A 25,718-nucleotide genomic window follows, 5' to 3' on the forward strand; every position below is an offset into this window, starting at 1 on the left:
ACGCCTCCCTTTCTTTTGGTGTTTTAGATGGAGCAAGATGGGAGTTTGAAGAATGAATCCTGTCCCTAAGCAACAAGTCAAAGGATAGATGAGGCCCTTTGGATAAATATGACTGATCAAGGCTGGGGGGGTAATTCTGAAGATGCTTTCCCTCCTCAGAATCAAAATACACAGGCCAGGACAGAAGTAGGACTCTAGTGCTTCCTTCCCAAAGCAACTGTGAGCAGTAGGTTCTTTAGCAGGTAGAGCTGAGGAATTCCTGTAAGCATTTTAAAATCTCAATGTTCAACATGAAAAGCAGTTTTGTAATAAAATTTTTTTGATCAAACACCATGAATGTGAAATTATCTCATGAACTAGTCTGTGCATGTCAGCACTGGAAAAAAGTACTCACTGGGTGGAACTTTCATTTCCCAGTAACTTTGATACAAGTTTTGTTCCTACTTTGTAAGCACTAACATTTCAGAGCATCACAATTAAAAAAAAAATTCAAAGCCAGAAAAAAAAAATCAATTATTAAAAAAAATCCACAAGCATATTCATCACTAATCTATGAAAGCTATGATTCCTGTTTTATTGAGATAATAACCTAAATATAGTCTAAAATTTATGTGGGCTGCACTGTGTAGCATTTTAAAATCAACCGAATGTTAAAGACAATGTAATCAAGCTGGCATAAGTAGATAACACAACATCTTTTTTTTGGATCAGAGACTTCTAAGAAATACCTTTCACGTTGACTGTGGAAAAGAATTATCATTCAGGACTATGAGCTGATAAATGTTCATTTTACAAGGTTTACATTAGAAAACCTGTATACAACGCAGCCTATGTTCTATTGTTTTACATGCATGTCTTGTTTTAGCATTTCAGTTATGGGAAGCAAATTCAATTTCATTTTCTAACACATACTGCAAAGTTTAAACCAGGACCTAGGCTAGTGGCTGTTAAAATACTATCCCTTTTATTTGCAAGTTAGTAGACCTGCTTCATTTAAGATGTTACGACAGTACGTAAGAAGGGTTTGGGTTTTTTTGGGGGGGGTCTTGTGGATTTTTTTTAGGTGGTGTTCTTTTTTTTCCCCCCACTGAAAAGTATTTGCAGACTTATAGGAGGAGAAACACGAAAAGTGATTTGCATTTCGACGCTAAAATGCTGTATCACATTGCATGTTTACATTTATTGTGAAATAGTTCAGAAGCAGTGCTTGGGATAATACAGTTCTCCACTAGAGATTTTTCTCAACTTAAAAAAAAAAACTTATACGTTTAAATATATGCTCAACAACAAGACAAATTATACAAATTAAGTGTCTGTTATGACTAAATTATCATTTAAAAGTTGAAATAACCGTAACACTAACTGTAATATAAGCGTCACTAATCTTAGTGCTGTTTTCAGAACTGAATTTAAGATCTTAATAAGCCTCAGCTATTTTAACTGTCACTCCACACATAACCATATTTTACAATTTAAAATACTACACGAAAATGTAACTGTTAAAATAACCACTAAGTATTAATTTTAAAAAGACAAACATTTTTAATAAAACTAGACTCTTGTTGAGAAAACTTGACATACAACTAAGCTCATACCTTTCTGGAGAAAAAAAAAACAGTCAGTTACACAATATTTACATATAGGTAAAAATTTCCCAGTAAGGCTAAAATATCAACAGGTACCTTAGAAACTTCTACAAAGAATGAGCACACCAGAAACAAACTTTTTTTTTTTTCCTAAAAAACAAAATACAAAAGGCTTTGTATACAGATGGCACTGATCCCAAAGCAGTCAAAGACTAAAACTGCTTTGAAATTAGAAGTTTAATTAAAAGAAAATTTTCCCTTTTTCCCCCATATTATTTTAAATAAGAAACTAAGCTCACCCGAACAGAACGAACACGTAGAGCCAGAAACTTAAACATGACTAAGAAACCATGATGTTTAGATTTTCTGACTGAGCGATCATAAGTCGAGCAGGGAAGACCAACCCTGGCGTTTTTGCTGTGACCAGCTGTTCCGGCAATTAGAAAATTTCCTGTCAGACAAGTCAGACACTGTTGGGGGGTGGGGAGAAGGTAAAAAAAAAAAAAAACCAAACCAAACAACAAACCCACATCGTTGGGGTTTTTAAAATTTTTTTTTTAATCCCCCCCTCGCCCCATCCATGGTAAAGAAAAACTGGGCAGCAGCGGTACTTGTGTTGCTGACGCTGTAAAGATCAGCACAGGAAACATAAACTGATTGCCTGATAGCAACATGTTATTGCAGATGTTATTTATTCCTGGTTCCCAGAAAGTATAAAAAAGATCAACATCTATTTCAGAAATCATGCTACTATGCAACATTTCACTATTTAAGTAGAATGGCACCTATTTTAAGTCCTACATGCGATAACTGTATTTTTATGATTTTTAACGTAATTTTACAAAATATTTTAAGATAACATACGTCAGAGCATTTTAGACGTCAATGCAGAGAATCCAGTATGCTTACACTTAAGCACCATTTTTATTTACTAGAGTCATTAGAGGACCAAAATGACCTTGCGCATAGCCCTTTGAAATCCTGCATATAGAAAATGCTACACAGATGTTACAAAGGTCAGGCCAAGACAGAATGCAGAAATTATTTGAATTGGATGGCCCAGCTTGAATGTCTGACTTATGCACCAATATTATATTGTTCTACAGAGAGTGAAAAATTTCTTAAAGTAGTAAAAATACCTAAGCTTTCTTTCAATGTTTAAAACACCTCTGTTTTTAAGAATTAGAATTTGATCTAATTACTTCAAAAAGCTAGAGATGAAGTTTTAAATTTGAACTCTCTAGACATAGTACAGAATTTTTTGTTCTAAATCTGACAGTATCTTCAGCTTTTTTGATATTTATTAAAAACACTGAATTACATAGTGCATCCTCCACTACAATATGGAGCAAGACCGCTTTTCTTCAAGCAACAAAGGCAAGTAACAACATCGAGTCAAAGGCATTCTGTACCAAAGGAAACACACTGCAAAATACTGTACTTCTTCCTGCACAAGACATCAAAACAAACAAACCCTCCAAACTACCTCCCTTGATTGGGTTCTAACAAATACCTGCATTACTGCATTTTTTTTAGATTTTAATTCATCTTCAGAAGACAAAGTCAGGAATTTACTTAAGTGACAGAATGTGTCACTTTTGTCTCTGTACCACATCCTGGCTGTTGACAGGATCAGTTTCTAACTTTGCCTTTAAAACCTGGATTACATGTCTCCCCAGCAAAGACCCTCTTACCCAAATGCAAAGATGACATAAAAAACCCTCATTCCTGGCTTTATCAGGACCCCACAAGCAAAAATGTGCCTTTTTTCTGTTCTGTTGTACTCCTTCAGGTCTTTTTTTATGTCACACCCACAGGGATGGATCTTTCAAATTCCACATACTGAATATACACAATTATTAATATAGATTACACAGGCATTCAGTAACTCCTATTATACCTTGAGTCCCCAGTTACAATGTACTTTTTACAGTCCAGTGTGTTACAGTATTTTTGGAAGAAAGCCTTTACTACAGCAGCAATAACCCAGCACAAAAAATGATTCTACGCTTGCTTCGGGAAAAACAAGGCTTCTTGAACACAAGGATGTTACTGCAACAGAAGGATTTGAAGTATTTCATAAATGGTGCAAAAATTACTTGAAGCTTTCCTCTCTTCAATTGTGTTAAACTTCCAGCTACTTCCTCCTCAGAACTGAAATCTCTCAAGAACTGCAGTTTAACAGCAACATTGTTGTTTACAATTTGAAAACTTGAAAAAAAAATTGAATAAATAAATGGGAGACCATCTCAGCTCTCTGCCTTACCTTGTCAGGCACACGTATGAATGTACTAAAAGCAGAGTGATCAGGAATCTCCAAATCACTAAATTAAACTCTACGGTACCAAGGAGAGTTAAAAGCAGAAACGAAGAGTAAGTGGCAAGACCTACACTAACTACAATGTTCTTTAAAGCTGAAAAGATACTGTGGGTAAATAACCATTTTCTTCCCTTTTTCTCGTAAGGGTATGAGTGTATTCTGCTGCAGATAAGCTGTATCTGTTAAGGGTGACAGGAATAAGGCATTTCAACTGCAGCATTTGTACAATTACTGACTACTGCTCTCCCAAACCTTTTATGTGACCTCCCAGCGAAGCACAAAGCACAGTGCTCAGGGGTCAGCGGGGTTACTTCACAACAATAGTTCTCCTATAACTGGCATGGGTCTGCAGCAGGTGGAAGAAATTTCTTGTGTTCTGGGAGAATAAAGCCTGCATGGTTCCCAAAGACCACTAACAACCAACCAGAAACATCAAGATACATGCTACATAATTCATTTTGAGCATCTCAGAGGAGAGCTTGTCCTTTTAAATATTCCTTCATATGAGAAGGAGACAGGTTAGAGGGCAGTAGTCCCCAACAGGGAAGTCTGATAACAAGGACAAATTGCTCCAGCAAATTGCTGTGCTTACAAATCCTTATCAAAGACTTCAAGGTATTATACCTGTTTATCATGAAATATAAGTGTCTCCAAAACAAAAGGAATTTGCTATGCCTGTCAGTGACAGTTCTGTCAACTGCAGAACTCCACTTCCACAGTCCATTTCATCCTCCAATAGAGAAATATAAAGAGAGCTCATCTCTCATCTTCCCCTCCTTTTAAATTGGATGGTCTGAATTTACAAAAACGAAGAGAAAATGTGATCAGACTTGCTGTCCAGACATTCAGCCGAATGGGGCTCACAGCCTCCACAGAGAGCAGGAGAACTGAAAGATACTGGAGAAACTCTCAAAGCAGTACAGAACATGTGGGAATCCATAACTTTTATTGAATAAAATGTGCACGCTGCTGTGGGATGCTCACTTTTACACATAATCAGAAAAAGATGAAGCATTTAATCTAAGTGGAGTCTATCAGGTAGACTGACAATCTTCCTATACCGTCAGCCTGAGAAGTGTAATAATGCAAATTAAGTCTTTGTACTGCTAAGACAAGCAAGGCTCTGTAGTACCTCAATTATCTGGAAAAAAAACAGATGGAGTACACATAAGGAATTAAAAGCCCTCATTTGATTAAGGTCAACAGTTGAGGAATGGAGAGCTACTTTTTTGATTTTTCAGAAGCTGAATAATATACTTCTCTTCATAATAAGTATGTTTACATAGCCAAAGCAGCAACATTCTATTAATCAGGGGTGTGGCAGTTTCCATCTGCTAGTTTACAGGCTTTTCAGGGTTACCATCTGTTTTCTCTTCATGTAACAAGCAAGCAGCTTGACTTCTAATATTGCTTATACTCTCAAATTCTTCAGTTTTCTGATCAAGATCCAGAAAATACGCTGCACCTAAGATACTAAGTGCAAAATGAGCCACTTAGAAAATCTAATAGAAGACATCAACGAAAGAGTTTTGCTGTAACCTTTCCTCAACACCTGATGACGTCTTTGGGGAAAAAAATATTCTGTGGTTTGCCTTCTTATGGGTTTGGTCTCTAACAGCTAACATTGCAGACTAAAAGCTCTGCACTGTCTACCAGCATGCTGTAACTTCTTACACGAGGACCGCCAAGTCCATTCTTACACAGGTAAGATGCATGCACTTCACTATAAGAGTCTACCAAAATTCATGCAAGCTGCAGCACAGCGCTTTAGAATACACTTATTTCATTACACTAGATGAAAAAACAAAGGTATTCAGCCTCTTACAAAGGAAAATCTGGGCAAGGGAATAACTGGATTCAAGTTTTGCAGACATAAATGGTTTGCTTGGGAAACTTTTTTGTTCAAGAATCAAGCTATTTGATTGTAAAATAGAATTACATACATATGTACTTATACATAATTATATTTAGTAAAATACACATTAGAAGTAATGTAAGAATTATGGACCACCTTAAAGTCCAAGTTTAGTGTTTGTAACACAGATTGTTTCCTTCACTGCATTACTCACTGGACACTGTTTCATTACATGGCCAGGTTATCGATTGGCTTTAACAAAAACTACAACTTAGTTCATAATAAGGAACACAGCGTTATACTGAATTACGTAATATTATAGTTTCAAACAAATGTATTTCTACAGCTGTAAAGAAAGCTCCCTCAGTTTGATTTCCATATGAGCAGGCAATAATTACACATTCAAGAACGTGTAATCAATGTGAAAGAATAACTTGAGTGTATACCTCATCTCTCTGTAAAACTACAAAAATATTAACTTGTCACAGTTTTACTACTGATAAGCTATCCAAGCAGCTGTTTCAGCTACAATTAAGTATCAGTCTGTAAAAAATGAGAAATCACAAACTCGGTGGTCTATGAACACTCGTGAAATATTTCTGTAATATTTAAGAAATTCTAGCTATGTCTTTCAACCCCTACCACAGAGCCAAGAATTTACATCAAAATGCTTACAAAAATACACACACAGAAAACTGAAATGTAATGGTTATGCCAGCAAAAGGAAAACAAACATATCAAAACGATAATCAGAAATATGTTCACGGTCATGTTTATACACAAGATTTTTCTTGTAATCGGAAACTGTTACTGAGCACCCGAACAGCAATATCCAACAGAAGTTTGGAGCAGTCCTGAAACGGTGCTTCAATCTGCCAAAATGCAAACAAAGTTTTTGAAACTAAGAGTCCTCATTAGTACAACACTATAATATTAAAACTCAAGATGAAACTAAAAATCAGTTAAAGACTCCCTCAATTATTCCAAGATCTAAACATTTGTCAGTTTAATTATGCTTTTTTTGCTGAATTACTTCATTTTAACATTCTTAGCTTTCATTATTTTCATCGACAGTGACACAACAAACAAGATCATCCCAGATTACTCCAGTTTTAGTATTATTACCTGAGTGGTGGGGGCTGTTTTGCCCATGACTGTAATGGGTGAGTGATCTCCCTGTCCTTACATTGACAACTCCCTGCCCCAGTTTGACTAGTGTTTTATAGTAAAGCATTCAGTATACAGGCATGCGTAATATAGAATCTCAACGTCATTACTACAAATAATTGAATGATCAAGATCAGTACTTTGACGAAGGGAACATATTGCCTACATGCTTCAAATTATTTTTCTAATGGATCTTAAAGCCTTTTCTAAGATCACGTTTTCCTTATACACTCTTCTATTAAAACACCGATTGGCAAGACAAAGGTCATAATTTTCATGTCTCCTGACTGCAAACAGTTGTTTTATTTAAATTCTATTAGAGAAAAATAAATGAAAAACATTTTTAACTACTGACTTTTACTTGCAAGCATTTCTTACACTAGCTTTTGACTACCCACTGACTACAGTCTTCGTTATCAGTTACATGTTTTTAGTAAGAGCATGGCAGCTACTGAGATTCAGTTTTTCATCATTCAGATCAGCATATTTTAATATACTGCTTTATGCTTTCATTCTATTTAATTCTATGTATGCTTTAATTCTGCTTATTTAACAGTAGAGTTTCATTTAAAGTTTTACCAAAGCATACAAGAAGCCAAGTGTAACAACACTACCTAACCACCTCCATTGGAGAGAGCGTTTCCTTTTTCATCCCAGTTATTTGAGCCTGAATAGGTTCCACTCCTGCCTGTACTGAAAATAAGTGATCTTCAGTCTTTGTAGGTTACCCAAAACAAATATACATGAGTTTTTCTGCAACTTACAAAGTATTAGGACTTTTCACAAATGCTTGGAATCTAATATTTTTGTGTGTTTAAGGTAGTAGAGTGCAACGGTAATACACCAGTTGCAGTGTTTTAACAGCTAAATTGAATTCAGAGAACAGAATGGAACAAAGAACACAGCACACACGATACCTCTTCACATACATACAAAATAGGAAGCTATTTGTTGGACCAGCTGTAGTTTCTGTTTAGCTTTAAGTAAAGCATGCATCATGACTGTAAGAGCTCAAAACAATTAATTTGCTCAGTTAATTTACTCAGTCTCTATGAACACAGAGATACAGAAAGCAACGGTAGGCAGCACAAGAGTGAGAAAGGTAGCAAATAAAAGGCTTTAAATAGCTTCCCCTCTTTCAGTAAGGTTCACTTAAGCTTTCACATTAGGTCAAGCTTCAGCCAGTTGTTTACTTGTTCTTACATTTATTTCCTGCTGGACCCAGATCATTTACGAGATATGTCAGATAACAAAAATGCTGACAGCAAGCTATAAAGCCAGATACAACCAGTATTTTCATTGTAATAAAACTAGAATACTGAATGATTCCTCTTTTAAGAGGAGCAAGACTTAGAACCACACCTGTTTGAGAAGTCCAAGATGCTGTATGTACCATTATAACTCCTGCTTTTCTTAAAACAAACTACTGAAATTGAATCAAAGCTATGCAACTCAGAGTCTCCTGTCAAATAACTTTACTTTTGACCAAAAGAACAGGGATGTAACAAAATGAAACTGATTTTTTGATACACAGAATACTAGAGAGACTTCCTAAGTAGATAAAAATGTGTTAGGCTTTATTATTTATTTTAAATTTCTTATCTGATTTGCATTATCAGCATACTACCCAAACACTTAACATAGCAAAAAGATGCAGTATTTCAAGTTTTCACCTGCTATCTCCACAGAACTATGGCAACTCTCTCTCTATCCTGAACTTGCATACCTTGCACACCTACCAAAAAATTTTGTCTTCTTACCTGACGTACTGGTACATGCTAGGCCCATTCACTTTACTGTCCTCAGTTGCAGATGAGAAATTTCATAGTCAGTGACCACGTACGTGCTCTAAGTCCATTTCAGTGCAAAGTTAAACAGAAGAACTTAAATGAGTTTCATTGGTAATTTAAAATTAGCCTTTATCTTCCACCAAAACAGATATGAAGCACTGCAAGAATATCACATCACAGCTGAAGTAGTATTTTATTAGGTGACAGAATGCAAAAGCTAGCTTCCAGCTGTAACTGATGGAGCAGCCACGGTAAATTTTTTGTGTAAAAACCTAGATTATTTTACATTACCATTGGCAACGTTTTATGCACCACAACCTAGAAATAAATGCAAAATAAATTCCTAAATTACTGGTCTGAGGCATCAAAAAGCTAAAACAATCTCAACCAAGTACCTCAAGCATGACAGAAAGAATATCAGTGAAATGTGTTAATTTTTTGATGGTCGTACAGGCCCAGTCAGCATGGGTTTATGAAAGGCAAGTCGTGCTTGACTCTCCTTCTATGACAAGGCAACTGCTTTGGTTTAGCCTCCATAAATGCCAGGTGCTATGTCTGAAGACAAGCATGGAAAAGGCAACTCCACTCATTATCTAAACTGGCTCTGTCCACAACTTCAGCAGAGAGAGAAACTGCTCTGGCATTGCATTTACATCCGTGCTGCGTAGATGGAAACAGCTTTGACCATCTAACCACAAGTCTGCACAACATGCAATACCAGCATACGAACCCTGAACTGCAACCAAATGCGGAGTTCCAAAAGTCGTGTTTTATTGATAAGACCATTTATCACCAGGCTTAAGTCAGCTAGTACTCTCTCACACAAAACTACAGGTAAACACTGAAGTTGCCCTCATGTCTGAGAAAAAGTCACAGGTATAGCAACTAGAAACTTGAACTCACTGGTATCTTCACATTATGAAATTTTGTAAATTGCAAGTTTGCCATGAAGATAAGGAACTTAAATTATCAATGAACCTTCCTGACTGTGATCTTCTCTTTAGTAGCAACCTCTATTTTCAAGGGACCTGGGTTAAGAATTCCATTGATTAATGCCTCCCAGTCGCAAGAACAATGGAAACTACAGTTTCACAGTCCTTCCTCACCTTTGATTTTCCCCTGAAAGACTACTAAAAGCTGAAAGGAATATGAGGTATGGTGTTTCAGAATTTACAGATAGCTGAAATGATAAAAAAAAGTTATTGGGAAGGAAGAAAAAAGGAATAGATGCCTGTTTTTTTGTGTTTGTTTGCTAGTTCAATCTCAGAGTGACCACTCTATGCCTATGTGTGCTTCACAATGCATTAGTTCAGAACTCTCTAATACTTACTGTCCAGATCTGGTTTACACCAAACGCTCAAGATCTACATTAATAGTTCAGCCTCTGCCTTTGGCTATTCCATCACTATGAAAATTTAACTAAGCACTTTTCAGCATTTAGCATCTTACCTAAGGCAGGGAAGGGGTCTTAAGTCACCATCTAAATTGATACCTACAGCTATCATCTTTGAGTATCTTCACACAAGCATTTCTGGAGCTCTCAGCTTTGTCAGCTCTAAAATAACGAACAGAAGTTCTCTTCTACTCCAACTTAGCCAAATTAGCAACACAGGAGGAAAGCTGGAACCCACATCAGCAGAGAAAAGACTTAGGAAACCCCTGGGCCTCAGCGGACTAGCTTTGTTATTCGAATGCACTCCAGTGTGACACTTCTAAACTTTTCAACCAGAATCCCAGGAAGAAGATGTAAAACCTTGTATCTTGGTTTCTTGGTTCTATGGAGAAGAGGAATAGAAAGAGTCTTCCCGGCTAATGCAGATTCATTATGCAAATAATCTAGTTTTACACAGGTCAGTAAGGAAAATATGAAATGACTAATGCTAATGACAAAAGGGCAGAGATAGATACTGCCAAGAAATCTGACAGTACAGAAAAAACAAAGGTGATCACTGCTGTTACACTTTGCATATCAGACTAGAAGGGGAAAAGCTATGGTGCACATTGCCATTCGGAAAGAATCGTATTTCCTACAGTCAGCGCCCATGTGTCTGCAACAGAATCTGTGTGGAATTTAACCATGAGAGAATCCTTTGGTGTGACACAACCACAACTGAAACCTTAACTACTAATAAAGCATACTCTGGCACTCATAGATATAAAATATTTTCACCTATGCACCGATGAGACTAGCAGAAGACAATGGAAGTGCTTTGCTTGCTGGCACTAGAAAAAGTGGGTAACAAAAAAGAATTACATGTTTTTAAGGTTTACCAAGATAAGAAAAGGGGAGCTCAACTTCCCTTCCTATTCAAGAATGTTCTAACCCGCCACTTCTTACTATCAGACCTTCTCAGTCTCCAAACCAATTATAATTTCTACCATATTCAGCTTTGTGCTTTCCACAAGAAAGCCCGCCTTGTATTAAAAACACTAGGGAGAATCTATATCATACAAAAATACTAGGGAAAGCATAAAAGTTCATCAGAACAAACAGTAAGATACCGAACCAGACAAGAGAGTCAGTGAGAAAGAACCTGTCAAAAATATCAGGTTCCTAGATTGCACTTCATGTCAAGTAAACCTAAACAACAAAACACTCATGGCAAACTGCCTGTAAATTAATTCATATCAGTGTGCTACAATATTGTATTATCTGTCTTTATTATAACCATGATTTACTCACAGTTTGTGGGTTGATATCATCTTCTCCCATAGGTTCATCTACAATTTGCTGTCCATTCTGTAAAAAACAGACACAGCAAGTTACTAGAAATGCTGAATCCAAGTACAGAAATAAATATATAGCAGATGTGCTTTTATATGGCATGCTACTCTACAGAATCAAGTGTTCCCTTCTCCATATTCTACATTAAAAAAAAAAAAAATCACTGAAAGTAAACACAGAAGACTGCATATTGCTGGTACGCAATGCCACTCTTGCTCTGATCCTCATGTATTATCAAACTGGATGAAGTCACAATAAGAAATATATAAAACAATCTGACATTTGAAGCCTTACTACTACACAGCTAGACATTATTTCCAACTACTACCACTTCTGCAGAACAGTCAAACCTGATGAAGACTGAACAGCAAAAAGCCACAACAAAGAACAGATCAACAGGTTCTTTCTAAGAGCAAGACCTTCCGAAGCAACAATCAGTCCTTACTCTACCATGACTACTTCAAGAACATTTCTAACTACAGTATAGCCTTATAAAAACTACGAATGCAATGCTAATTTTATTAGCCAGCATTCACCACCTTCTGTATTTTTCTAAGGACCATTCTAAAAACCCATATAAGAACAGGCTTTTGAATTTTAAATTCATCTATACAGATTAAAACAAAAGCTTAAATACCTTGTTGGTCAACAAATGCTTTCTTTTTCTTGTCAGTGATACTATACTTGGAGAATCTCCAAGAGACATTCTTCCCTGAAAGACTTAGAATGACATTGCTTACACAACAAACATGAATATTAGCAAGTTGTAAGGAAAAATATATATTTCCTAACTTGTGGTACAGGATATCACCTGGGGCATTAATTCTTAGTTTGCTCCTACAGCTTAACAGCAATTCAATATAATTTAAGAAACAAACGAAAAACTACTAAAAATGGTTATGTTTTTCATTATCACTGGCGGCACAATTTGTTTGTGCATTGTTTCCCTACAGAACACAAGGCCTAATTAATCTATCTTTTCAGAACTTAATTTACTTAAAATAAAGTTACATGCATGTATGGATACATATTTTCTCGATGTTGGAAAGGTAATAAAAGCTGCTCAGAGATTCAGCGATTTTAGCTTCATTCTACACCTTCCTTCCCAGAGTTCAGTTTTTCTGTAACAACTTCTGGTTAATATAGTCTTCCAGCTTGCACCTGACTGGAGGAGAATCTTTTATATGAAGTGACAGATTAAATCCTAACAATTTATGAACAATTTAAGAATCCTAATTTTCAAATATCGCAAATACATTGAATATTCAATCTCAGATGATTACCAGCTCTCTACCAAGTTTTCTCCCAAGTTTTTTTTTTGCTAGAAGATACAGCTGGATAAAGCTAAAGTGTGAGAACTATGGATTGCCCAAATATGAAACATGGGGCTTTTTTAGATTTTTTTTTTTTAGTGGATGGGGAGGGGAGGAAGTTTAGGCTTCTGACTGTGACTCCATGTGCAGAGTTCTGGCACACGGTAACACTGCCATTTTCTCATCTTTACTGGCTTCAGGAAGATATTGGAGACTTCTAGTATCACTCTAGTCTACTTTAGAAGTCATCTTTCCCTGAGGGAGAGCTAGTAAGAAATCAGCTTTGCATGTTATAGGTTATTATGGAGATGACTATAATCTTTATAAGCTGTCTCAGCTAAGGACAGTCAGCATTACACCTTCTAGTTGTACAGCTAAGGGTAATTTGATGAGATGATGCTCCAAAACCCAAATTCCCCTTACTGTAGCATCTTTTACTTATAGTGTACAAGCAGTGAATATTGTACTATCCTTCCTTAACATACTTAAAAAGTTGAAATTATCAAATAGAAGACTGTAAAAATACCAGCTTAGCTAAGTAACAGAAATGAGTGTTTTTAATAAAGCCTGTTTACAAGGAAGCACATTGTGTATACATATATCATCGCCATCAAGGCCACAAATCACATACTTTGCCTTTTCTCAGACCTATGGCGTATATTTAAATTAAATTAAATTAACTTTAGTATTTTAGCTACACATCTCTATATTCTACTCATGCTACATGACAGCTTCCAAAGTATATCGACAATAGGAAACAAGGAGACGAAAACCAGTAGAACAAATAAGACAATTGACTTCAGCTGGAATGGAGGAGTCTATAATATAACAATTAATGATGGCTGAACTCTGAGGCCTAAAATAGGGCAACCTGTGTATCAAAGACATGTACTCTGAATTGGCTCCATGCACAGACTTTCAGAAATAGCGATTCCTGCTATAACAATCATTCCACTGAATAATAATGTACTTTAACTGCAGGGTAAATAATATTTTACTACACCGTAGGCTTTAAGATTGCATGCTTACTATTTTAAGGCAATTGAAACGTAGTTGAAAGCGGAACACACCATCAAAAACTTGAAACAAGCCTCTCTTTGAAGACAAAGAGATAAACCTCTATTTTCAAAAAGGCTCTAACCTCACTGACTTTTTCAACACTTTATCAGTCTACCAGAAAAAAAGCAGTAAACTTTTGCAACACAAATTGTTTTGTACAATCTGGTTTTACTGTTTAATCCTGCATACTTTCAATGTATGTTGAATACATTGCTGGAATTCAACTTTTCAGTTGAATTCCAGCAATGTATTCCAAACACACTTACTGGAACTAGGAACAAACTCATGAAACCAGCATGTGCACCACGTGGTCATGTCTGAGCCAGATCACTGGATTAGCCAGATCTTTTTAAATAGGTCTACCCAAGCAATGATTATGCTAAAGGAATCACTGGATGGTAGAACCAGTTTTTCTCACAACAGTCTGAGCCATGTAAGGTAAAGAAGTATATGTACATATGTTTTATGGTTTGCCGGTATATGATACTATTAAATGGAAAGCAGCTGTGCATTCACAAAGTCTACAAAGCGTACTGCCTCTCTTACGAGTTAAAATGCAAAGTCAAAAGTTTCCTATCGGAAGTGGCAATATTTAAACCACTGTGGAGCAAGGAGGTCAGCAGCACGCTTAAGAGGTGAGTGAATGAAGTAAGTTTCATTTTGCTGGTAGGCTGTCTCTGGTATTTAACTAGAACGAAGGGCACGTCTCAACGACATAACAGATTGGGACTAGATATAGTAGTCTGATGCATACAGTATCAGAGAAGGCTGAATATATCTTTCACATACACAGATTGGTCTAATTCAAAAGACAGAGACTCTAGAACTTGATTATTCTTCAGCTGCACTCCTCCTATAGTGGGACACTAAGCAAGCAGAATGGATTGAAGATCCAGTTATTTGCTGTACTCTGGCTCCAAAAGTACAACATATTTCAGACGACACCACAAGAGAACTATACGAAAAACAACAGAACAGGTCCACAGAAAGTTTCTACTTAAACCTAAACATGTCAGCAATCAATTTACACCATGAAATGAGGGTGCATATCCTTTATAAAGGTAACTTACAAAATGCTCTTCCAATCCATTCAAATTCTATTTCCTATTCTGTTTCCAGTGGAAACAGTCATGTTAAGTTAGCCACAAACTTTACTCCCAGAAGCTTTTAAACCTGTTGCCACACTTCACTAAATTGGTAGAAATGAATACTTAAACACAGTTAGGTTCCAGCAGTCTTCCTGAAGGCACATGGACAGGAACACAAAAGAGATCCTAAAGGTTCCCTGACTAAGCACAAAGCAGACAAAGAGGGAAACTGCATCAGGCAGCTGGTACATGAATGTCCCCCATATGAACCAACAGAAACTCTAACACAAAAGACAACCAAGAACAAAACAGGAAATCAACCATCAATATTTCTAGCAATCGAAAATTACAGGTTTAAACCCACTGAACTCTTAGGATATAATCAAGTACAATATTTTCCCAGCAAAAAGACAGTTTAAAGAAGATTTTAAATTTATTTTAAATTTAGATTATTTCACTTCTTCACCAGTAATGCATGCCCATAAATAACCGCACTGGAAGGGACCAAGAGGTAGCAAATAATGGCATATGTTAGGGTATTGGTATTGAGAAAATATAATCATACAAAATCCTGTGTAAGGAAGGAGTACATCAAAAAATGTAGCCCACATCCCACCCACAATCAATTAATCACTTTTTGTGAAGCAGGCAATGTGCTGCGCTCTACACACTACAACTATATATTGATCTACAGTCTTAATGACACTTGTAATGTTGTTGTGTTTTTTTTTGATTTTTTTTTTTTTTATGGTTCCAACACTTATTGCAAGAGATCCAATTCATCTCAGAAGTCTGGCAAAATTGCACTATCTTTGGCACCTGCACAATAAATCTAACACTATTCCATGTATCCTTCTCATTAGCACTGGACCCACAAGGGTAATCTTGTACATCAAATACACCATCTAGCATCCACAACAGCAACTTGAACTTAAAAATTTAGTGTAGAATATCTTATTTTAATAATAATACTAGGTACCCATCATTCACATCACAGTTTTTTTTTACAGGTATCTAAACCATATTAATTGAAATATTAAGTGGACAAATCTTTACATTTCCTGTAGTGCTCATTTTTTCCTATTTTGCCCGTTAGTTTCATTAATAATATCACAGCTAGTATACACTCAAAGTTTTAGATTTAGTTTAGTATTTCCATTCTCAATTTGGTTTGCAAATCAAAGTTCTGCTAATTTGGACTTACCTTGCTGAACTTTATGTTTTAACAGAATTTTTTTCTGAATGACATAAGTTTGTCCCCAAAGCTTCTTTGATATTAGACATCACACTATATCTTCTTCCTCCCCCAGAAACTTCTCTTTGTGTTTAAACTACTGTTAGACTATTTTGGGATGTTTAAGTTGCCTCTCTGCCAAATATTTTAACTTTTTTACCCGACTACATTTGTCAGTTATTTTAAAATCCCTTACAAAATTGATACCATTTGTAGCTTTTGGTATAATTCTTCCGCCGTTAACCTCAACATTTCCTAATTATTAATGTTGGGCTTGAGCATACAGGTTAGTAACCAGTCTTTAAACCATTAAGAGTTCAGTATATTATATAACTACGGACTTTTCCATGTAATTCGTGCCTTACAGCAGAATCGTATCCCCCAATTAAGATATAATAAAAAACCTGTTATATTCTTAGACTTACCAATTGGACAAATCAAGAATTATGCACTCTGCATCAGTGCAGGATGATGTTTTAAGTACACAAATAAGCAGACAAGACATCTGAATCACACCATTTAAAAATCATTATCTAGAAGTTACATGCCAATGAGTAACATAGGTGATGATTTAACTATGCTTTGGAATTATAATTTAAATAAATTACCTGCATAAGTCTGAAGTTAATCCCAGGTAATTCCTAGTTTTCATCAATCGGAACTTCCAGACTTACCCAACAACTTTTAAATACAGTTATAGGATTTAACTGAAAACTTCCCGCCCGCCTCCCCCCCCTTTAACCTTCTCAAAGTTTAGGATACAAAAAAAACCCAAGTATACACACGAACTTTCGGTATTATTTAGTCTTTAAAACACTGGCCCTACATAGACCTGAGCATTTACACTCTGGTGTTTTCAAGGCACTCTCAACTGACAGATAAAGCTCAAGAACCGTGCCATCCTTGAATTGAGTAAAGCTGTAACAACGCTTCTGGCTTGTTTCAAAGCAGCACAGAATACAGTATTCCCACTGAAACATTCATAACAAATCTGCTGGTAGCAACACATGGCGCTGCGTGGAACTACATTCAGCAAAACTCTTTTGAACTGTAGGCACTCAAACTTGCTGTTCTAAGCAGCATTGAGCTATGCTGAGAAAAAATTCGCAGCTCGGCAGAAAAATAGTTGCTAATAGACTGACAGGACCTTGAGAGGTCACCCAATCTATCTCAGTGCACCAAGGCATGATCAGCTATTCCTACAATGTCGCTCACAAGACATTTATGTCTAACCCCTTCTTAAATCTTCACTAATGGAGTTTTCACAGTCTATTCCAGTGCTTAACTAAAATATAAGGCTTTAATAAGATCTGAATTAATGACTAAGGCCCTAACTCCTGAGCTGCAAAGCCACATAGATCCAAAGCACTTACCGAAATCCTGACCTGATTAAAACTTATTATATGTAAGTAGCAGAAGTGAGCTATCATCTTAGACTTCTTTAGCTGCTCTCTCCTAGCATATATTCAATACATTTTGCATATACTGTGTTCAAAATAGTACATGTGAGTATTAAAAGCTCCTTAAACTTTTTTAAAAAAACAAAAACATAAAGATATGAGTCTATTTTTATGAAACATAAAATTACTGCAAGTATTTTTTATATAAAACTTTGTTACTTCAAGTTCCACTAATTCCACATAATTTATTCTAAATTTTATTGACTAAGGTGACTGATTTCTTCCTTTGCTGAGCACTGAAAGAAACAGCGGAACATTGAAACTTGCCTCTCTGCAGACAATCAACCTCCGATACAAGCTATTAACATGCAGATCATCTAGGCACAAAGCCAACTTCCTTAAGTTAGGATACTTGGGCAACTTTAACTATGTGATTTTGTAAACCCTATCTACTTTACACTAACACCTTCTTCTTATCCAATATGACTCAAGAATATAGTTTAACAGTACAGAGGAGCAGTCTCCTGTCCTCCACTGTGATGCTTTCCTTGGCACTGGCATTTGTCCAGCCCCGTGCCAGGTGAGGGCAGAAAAGGAAACTGAAAAAAAAAAAATTAAAAAAAAAAAAAAAAAAAAAAAATCGCAGCTCTCAGCATGTTTAATTCTCTGAATTAACTCCGCCTGACAGGCAGACAAGTGCCATGGCATTATCCACAATGCTGGACATACAGTATCATAAAATATTTATCCTGGCCAACCATTTTCTGTAGCTAGAACAAGCTCCAAATCATGTTATGTTCATTTGTTCAGAAAAAAAAAAAAAATACAAGGAAGTGAAATTTTCATTTAGTTCCCTACCTGCATCAGTGGTAAATTATTACACTTCACATATCAATTCAGCAGCCCTGGGAGGGGAGCAGGAGAGGGAAGAGACAAACCCAAAAAACCCCAACCAAAACCCATACCGCCTATTGTCTGTTCATCTGCTCCAAAGAGGAAAAAGAAATATACCTGCAGAAATCACTTACTTCAACATATCCAGCCATGGCTGCACATACAAAAATAAAAGAAATTCTTTCGCTGCTCGTACACATTATCCTAACAGTGACTCTGGCACCTGACAGTATACAATCTTATCGCCAGGACTGTATTTGCAGGAGAAGGCAGGTATGCTTCACCTCTGCTCCCTCCTGCAGTCCCAAGCCCACTGAAACGTCCTGGCCCTGCCTGGGCTCCTCCCAAAGAAGACCGGGGCACCCACACGGAAGTATGGGCCAGGTTCTTACCCAGTGGGCACAGCAAGGCTGCGTGCTGCAATTCCCTACAAAGCAGACATGGGTTTCTTAGAATCTCTTTGCATGATAAATGACAAAGGTTGGAAATTGATGTTGAAGTCAACTAAAGCATTACTCATTTACACTCACTTTGTCACTTAGCTATTTTAATATATTCTACTAAGAAGAGAGACTAAGCTATGGAGCAACTTCACTAATTCCTAAAATTCAGGGTTTAACAGGTGACTACACAATAAACTTCAGTTGCTGGCAGACAGGAGGAGAAAGACTCCCTGTTAAGTGAAAAAAAAAATTTAACATGTAAGTCTAAGTTCTAACAGTAACTACTTCTGGGAATCATGTTATGTAAGCAATAACACAAACAATATTCATCACGGTCTGTTTACATCCTGAAACCACCACCTTTGGAGCCTGCAGGACAAAGATGATTTAATATTTCAAAGCTATGTTTTGTTGGACATTTAAAACCACAACAAAATACCATTTCTTCCCATCTTCTGTATCTACTTAAACATTACCTGTTCTGATAAATTACTGATTGAAATTAAATGTTAAATTGGAATTCAATTAATATAATTAATTTAATGAAATGGTACCTTAGAAATTATGTCAGAAAATAGACCTAGACAATAATAATGTATTTAGAAGACACATGTTACTTTTTACACAATTGAATTGCTTTACTCAAATAAATAAAGCAGCGCACTTCCTCCAAAAAGAGTTAAGTGGAGCATTAAGCATACCACAGGGGGGGTCCTTGCATCAAAGGGAACGTATGGTAACTGTTACTGATAAGAATGAGAGAGCAGTAACTTTTGTGGTTGAGACACTGGAGTAGGTCACTGGAAATCAGAGATCAGCTCCTAGCTCTAGAACAGACCCCATGAATTATGCTAGATGGAGTCGCTAAGTTGTTGAGCCCCATTTTCCCATCTGCTACACAGGATTTCCCCTTCCCCCCTCCCCCCCTTTTCCAATGGGTGAGGTATTTAATCTTATTTCAGAGAATAAATAGAGAATAAGTAGCATCAGTATCACATATGCAAGCATGTAGCACAATCCTTGCAGTATTCAAACCACTTTATTTCGTCTAAGCTTAAAAAATCCCTGAAAAGATTCTAACTTCTCCTATTTTACTGATTAAATTATCCCCCTCTTGGAAGTCTCCAAGACTGAAAAAACAGCTGCAATATTCTACTCTTGCCTGAAAAACCGCTTAAAATTTTCATTAGTGGAATACTGCTATGAATTATGTTACAAAAAAAAAAAAAAACCACCCACAAAAAACCACAACCAATCCCCCACACCAAACAACACAAAAGCTCACAATCACAGTTCTTACAGCTGATAGACCTGCCAACTGCCAACATCAATCAACTCATAAAGCTAATGTTTCTGATGTGCAGAAATAATTAAACGCCCACCTTAGTCTATGCATCATTGTGAATCTAAGTGGAGCATTTCAAATGACAAACAACTACAGTTAGTGTGACAGATCACAATCAATTCAAAGACAACAGACATGCCTTTAAACATGTCAGTCTGCTTACATCAACTTTGTGTTAGACGTCCCAGCTGTGATGAGAAATATTACATACACTACAATGAACAAAACAATTACAAGCTAAGAACTGCCAATGTGTCAAAAAAACCAACAGAACGATCCAACAAGTCAAACTCAACACCTTCCACGGGGAAACCAAGAGCTGCAGAGCGTACACAATACTGCATGAAGATACTGAAGGCACCTGCCTCCCCCTACCCCACCCAGCTGACAGCAGGACATCAGTACCACGTCATGTAGTAGGAATGTGTTAAACTAAAAAACAGTACAGGTAAAACTGTACCATTAAGGATCTGAAAAAGCTGAAGAAAAAAAAAAACAAAACTCACAGGCCTAAACATCTTTCATACAGAAGCTATGCTTCTCAAGACAGTATTTACATATATACAACACCGGTTATCCGTCTCTATCACAGCAGTTTGTGGAATACAGGGTATACTACTTAGTCTGTGAGATACCCAGACTTCAGAACACACTGTACTGACAGCAGGTATGTATGAGACGCGATAGCAGAGAGCTGCAGAGAATTCTGCCTACAACAGGGAGACGACGGACAGTCTTCAAAATCCACACAGACCAGTCCATTTAGGTGATTCCACTTTGGCTTTGAATTGTTTACCTGTGTTGGCTATACAAGAAATGACTGTAAATATAGCCTTTGTTCCTGGGGAACGCAAGTACAATGCTGATTACACAGACTAGTACAGACTGTAAAGAGACAATCACAACCACAGCTTCATGGCTTCAAGGTGGCAAGACATCTGACAGATTTCAGACTCCATGCCAGAAGTATACATTGACACAGAGAATGTCACACTGACATCAGAATGGAATTACAAAGCAGAAATTACATTATAACAGGTTCTTTAAAGCATCAGCATGACTGATAAATGCCAGCACCCCTTGTCTTGTGCAAGGTTCAAATAATTCTGGATACAAACAATAAAACAAGGAATTCTGTGAAAGGCGATTCATACCATCTATTTATACACCTAAACAGGTGATCAGAAATACCCTGTCAAGCGCCACAGAAAAAATGGAACTTTCTCCACAGCCAATTTAGAGCACCTAAATTACAGTTCCTAAAGATAGATGGCACAAATGCTTCCCAGAAAGTCTAGCAAACAGCACCTTTTTACAACGGTCAGCTCTTTCAACATACTGGTGTCCAAAATTTGGCTGCCATAACCATGTTCATTCTCCCCCAGTCAATATTAATATGCATAGCTGGGTGTACAGATCAAAGGATCAGGCTAGCTATTCAGGCATTCAAATACAAACTCAAATCATCAATACTTCATTTGCTTGAAAGCAGATGACTTGAAATACCAGGCATTCTCACCACAAAAAACAAACCTGTGCTTGTTATAAATCTTGAGCAGACCCTGAGTTAATGAGATAGCATCATTCCACAGGCTTTAAAGGTGTTGTGATTTAAAACATGAGACTTTAAAACCAGAACAAAATCACATTATACCACATAGACAAATTATGTTAAAAACTGTGTAGCAGCTTTACACTTTGGAAAAGCTGTCAGAGATGCAATATGGATCACTGACTTATTTGTACCTGCAGAACCAGAAGTCCTGCAACTGATCTCTGAAAACTATAAACCCATGTTTTATCTAAAAAAATTGTTTGCATTATTTCTTAAGAAGGACAATGTTCTACAAATCTGCTGTCCTGTACACCTAAGTTACAGCAGCTGTTGGTGGTTAACTATACCATTTTCCAAAGTGACAGTAGCTAAAGGCATTCTATTCTGCCTACTAAATTTGCTCACACACCACAGCAAATCACCTCCTCGGTGGTACCGCTATAAAACCAAATACAGGACTGCACTGTGAAACAAACAAAAAAATTAATTAAATATAAAAACTCACAGAGTTGTTCAGACCAATAAAGTGTCTGAGATGAGTTTTAAAGCTCAATAATTTGTAATTCCATGTGGATAACACAGTGTTACAAGGAACTATGTCAGCAAATCCAAGAGGTTAGTAGTAACTCTATACCTCACTCATTACTACAGCTGCAGACATTATTACTACCAAACTATGACTGAAATCACAATGAGTTTCCAGGTGGATGTAAAAAAAATTTTGCCCGAGGATACTCTTGCAGGATCTGGTCTGTAATTAAGATACTGCTATGCTACAGATAAAAACAACTCATGCAAACTGAAAATGTCAGTTATGTGTTTAGGTCATTTGTTTACGTATTTGACAAACTTATCTCTTTTCACTAAAACACCTTTTCCTAAAAGCTGATTTCAGGTAAGTGGCCTATCTAAGTCTACCTTTTCCTGTCTGAGGATCACCTGAGAAGCTTTTACAGGTGCAGTCTGGTCTTTTCAAGAACTGAGTGTTTATTCTAGGGCCTTACAGTGCAAACCTGTCAGTTCAGTTGCTGTTTCATGTTTTGTTAGTGGTCCTACAAAATTTTTTTTGGTGATAAACTGGTGTAGACTCATGTCAATGTAAGTGTTTATTTTTTTTTTAGGAAGAGGTAAAACACACTTGTTTCAAGAAGTCTAGGACAGCACTTTAAAAACAAATTATGTCTGAAATACTTTGTTGCTTTTTTTGGTGTAGAATTAATCATGCACATACACACATTTCAAATAACATAACCTATTTTGCTACCTTTCCAGCATATATAGCATTATTGAAGTTACACAGACTACATGCAGTGAGCACAGAGGACTAAAGGAACAGTTAAGCTCTTTTCTCTAAGTGGTCTTGCAGAAACGTCTCCCCTACCACCTTCTCTACTGCCCTCCCAAGCATCACACTACTATTGTAGTTACTCCCCACTTAAAAAAAAAAAAATAAAAAAAAAAATCATGTAAGATCACCACTTCAGAAGTCAGTGAATAACTGGCAAGAATTTAAAAGTAACTACAGTAACTGGCAAGAATTTAAAAGACGGATCTGCCTGTCAGATCAGAAACGCAGATTCTTCTGACCCTGAGAGATGCAGTCACTTCAGGCAGAAAGAAGACAAGACAAACATCAAAAGGACAAATACTTCTGATACTGCAGAAACTTTGCATTGGTCTCTCCCTCTCTCTTTGCTCCGCTCACTAAGGAATAAGTCCTAACCTTGTGACTAATTGTTGTGAGCTGGCCTGAGTCCACACCGCTCGAGAGCAGCATCACTTGAAGGAGCCTGGCTGCGTATCAGCTGGAGCAGATTCAGATAGAAGCTGCACTGTCAGAAGCAGCTATCTCTTTTCAGATGGGAGTCTGGTCGCAAACTAGCACACGCGTTGTGGGCTACTAGGGAATCTCGGAGCAAGCACAACTGACTGTGTAGGCGCAGTGTTTACACAGATCCGAACCAACACAGTAGTACACTGTAGGAAGAAAAAAGCGAAAATAACCGAAGGCATCTACGGCCTCGGATGCAAGCGAATCTAACTTCCAGCCGCCCTCGTTACCTCGGCCGAGGAGAGCCAACACGCGTCCAGCCCGGCAAGGTCAGGAGCCCAGCGCGACCTCCCCGCTGCCAGGAGCGGGACACCACGCCGCGCCTCAGCGATGTCCCCATCCACGCCGCCACCACCCAGTGCGAGACGTCCCTGCGGCTTCCCAAACGCCTGCGGAACGGCAGGGGCAACCCCACCGCGCTCAGACCGGGGGGCAGCGGCTCCCGGGCGGGGACGGCCCTCGGCCGCCGCAGGGGGACGGCAGCGGGCGAGGTGAGGGCAGGCCCCGGCCCTCCCTGCTCTCTCCCCCGCGGACCGCTCCTGCGGAGGCGGCGGGGCCGCCCCGGGAAGGGGAACTCACCGTGACAGTAACCAGACACCGAGCTGGAACAAAAGCGCCCGAGTCGGCGGAGCCGCAGAAGCAGGTTACTCCCTCCCGGGGAAGGGGGCGGAAGGGGAGGGAGCGAGCCGGGAGCAGCCCGGTCCCGTGAAACACGCCCCGAGCCCCGGCGCGGGGTAGTCCCGGCCGGTCCCGGCCCTGACTCAGTGCCCCGAGGAGGAAGCGGCGCGCAGGGGCCGGCCGGGCAGCAGGCAGGCAGGCAGGCGACAGCGCTCACCCCCCGCTGCCCGCACCGGGGGCTCGGCCCCCGGCAGCGCCCAGTGTCGTGTCCCCCCGCCCGGCCCCCCCCGCCAGCCCCTTCCCGCCCCCCCCCCGCCCGCAGCCGCGGCGCTGCCCGCCCCGAGAAACTCTGCCCGTCCCTCGCTCGGCGGCGGCGGCGGCGGGAGCCCAGGTCCCGTCCCCTCCTCACAACTTTCCCCGCCCGCGCCCTACCTCGGCACTGCTCTCGGCCGCGCTCTCCACAGCCATCTTCTGCCAAGGGTCCGCCAGCTGCGCCAGGGGCATCTTCCCCGCCCGGCTCCCGCAGCCTCCGCGCTCCGCTGATCCCGCACCCCGGCGGCGAGGCCGGTAAGCGAGCCCTCGGCGGGGCGCGGGACACCCCGGCTGGCTCTAGCGGCGGCTCTTGCGGCGACTGCTGCCCGCTGCCGCGGTCCCTCCGTCCGCCCGTCCCGTCCCGTCCCTCCCCCGCCCCCTCCCCGCTGCCAGGCGGAGCCGCGCTTCCGCCCTCCCCCCGGCCCGCCGCTCGGGCCCGGCTTCCGCTCACAACATGGCGCCCGCGCCGTACCTGTGGGGCCAACGGCGCCTGCGCGCGCCACCGCCGGGCGGGGCCGCCACCGCCCCGGCCCTGGCTGCCCGCGGGTACCGGGCCGGGCCGCGGGCGGGGAGTTGGAGCCAGGCGCTGCTGCTGGAGGCCCGGCCGGAACCGGGTCAGTCGCGGGCGCGGCCCGTCCGTACTTGGCCGCTCTCCGGCCTCGGTCGGTGTTGCCCAGCGCTGCGCCGGGAAGCGGCGGGCGGGCGGGCCGGCCGGGTCGGAGGGCACGGCGGCCGTGTGGGGCTTCGCCCCCAGCGGTGCCGGGCGAGGGTCGGTCGGGCCAGCGCCAGCCGGACGGGCTGTTCGAAACGCGTCCGGGAGCCCGGCCGGGGCCCGGGGCTGCCGCCGCTCGGCAGGTGAGCTGGGGGGGTGGGGAGGCCAGGGGTTCGTTTGCGCAGGCAGGAGAGCGGGCGGAGAAGTTGGGAGGCGGGTGGGGACGGGGAGGGAGACGTGGCGTTGTGCAGAAGATCGTTAGGCAAAGACGGAAAGGAATTGAGATGCGGGAATTTGTTTTTATAGCGATACCATTTAGGTGGTGGTTGGACTGCATGAGTAAGAGTTGCCTGGAAGCGGGAAAGTCATTTTTCTGCAGGCCAAGAGACATGAAGATAAAGCTGTCAAAAAAACCCACACACCACGGGTTCTGAGAACAGACCTTAGTTTTCTTTCTATCCTCATGTGTTG

General features: G+C 39.6%; 1 protein-coding gene across 3 annotated transcripts in view; it reads right to left on the reverse strand.

The window, feature by feature from the left end:
• The window catches only part of RPS6KA3 (ribosomal protein S6 kinase A3), an 86,585-nt gene extending 61,704 nt beyond the window's left edge, over positions 1-24,881 (reverse strand). For 2 of the 3 annotated variants that reach the window (XM_075429303.1, XM_075429292.1), the window contains exons 1-2: positions 24,656-24,881; positions 11,402-11,458 (exon numbers count right to left, since the gene is read on the reverse strand). In XM_075429303.1, coding sequence (XP_075285418.1) covers positions 11,402-11,458; positions 24,656-24,727 — 129 coding nt within the window. In that variant the 5' untranslated portion in view covers positions 24,728-24,881. Of the gene's footprint in view, positions 1-11,401; positions 11,459-24,184; positions 24,263-24,655 lie in introns of those variants that run through there. The other variant, XM_075429314.1, reaches the window with a different exon arrangement.
• Between the last annotated feature and the right edge of the window lie 837 nt (positions 24,882-25,718).

Source organism: Opisthocomus hoazin, chromosome 1, assembly GCF_030867145.1.
Source record: "Opisthocomus hoazin isolate bOpiHoa1 chromosome 1, bOpiHoa1.hap1, whole genome shotgun sequence".
Taxonomy (NCBI): domain Eukaryota; kingdom Metazoa; phylum Chordata; class Aves; order Opisthocomiformes; family Opisthocomidae; genus Opisthocomus; species Opisthocomus hoazin.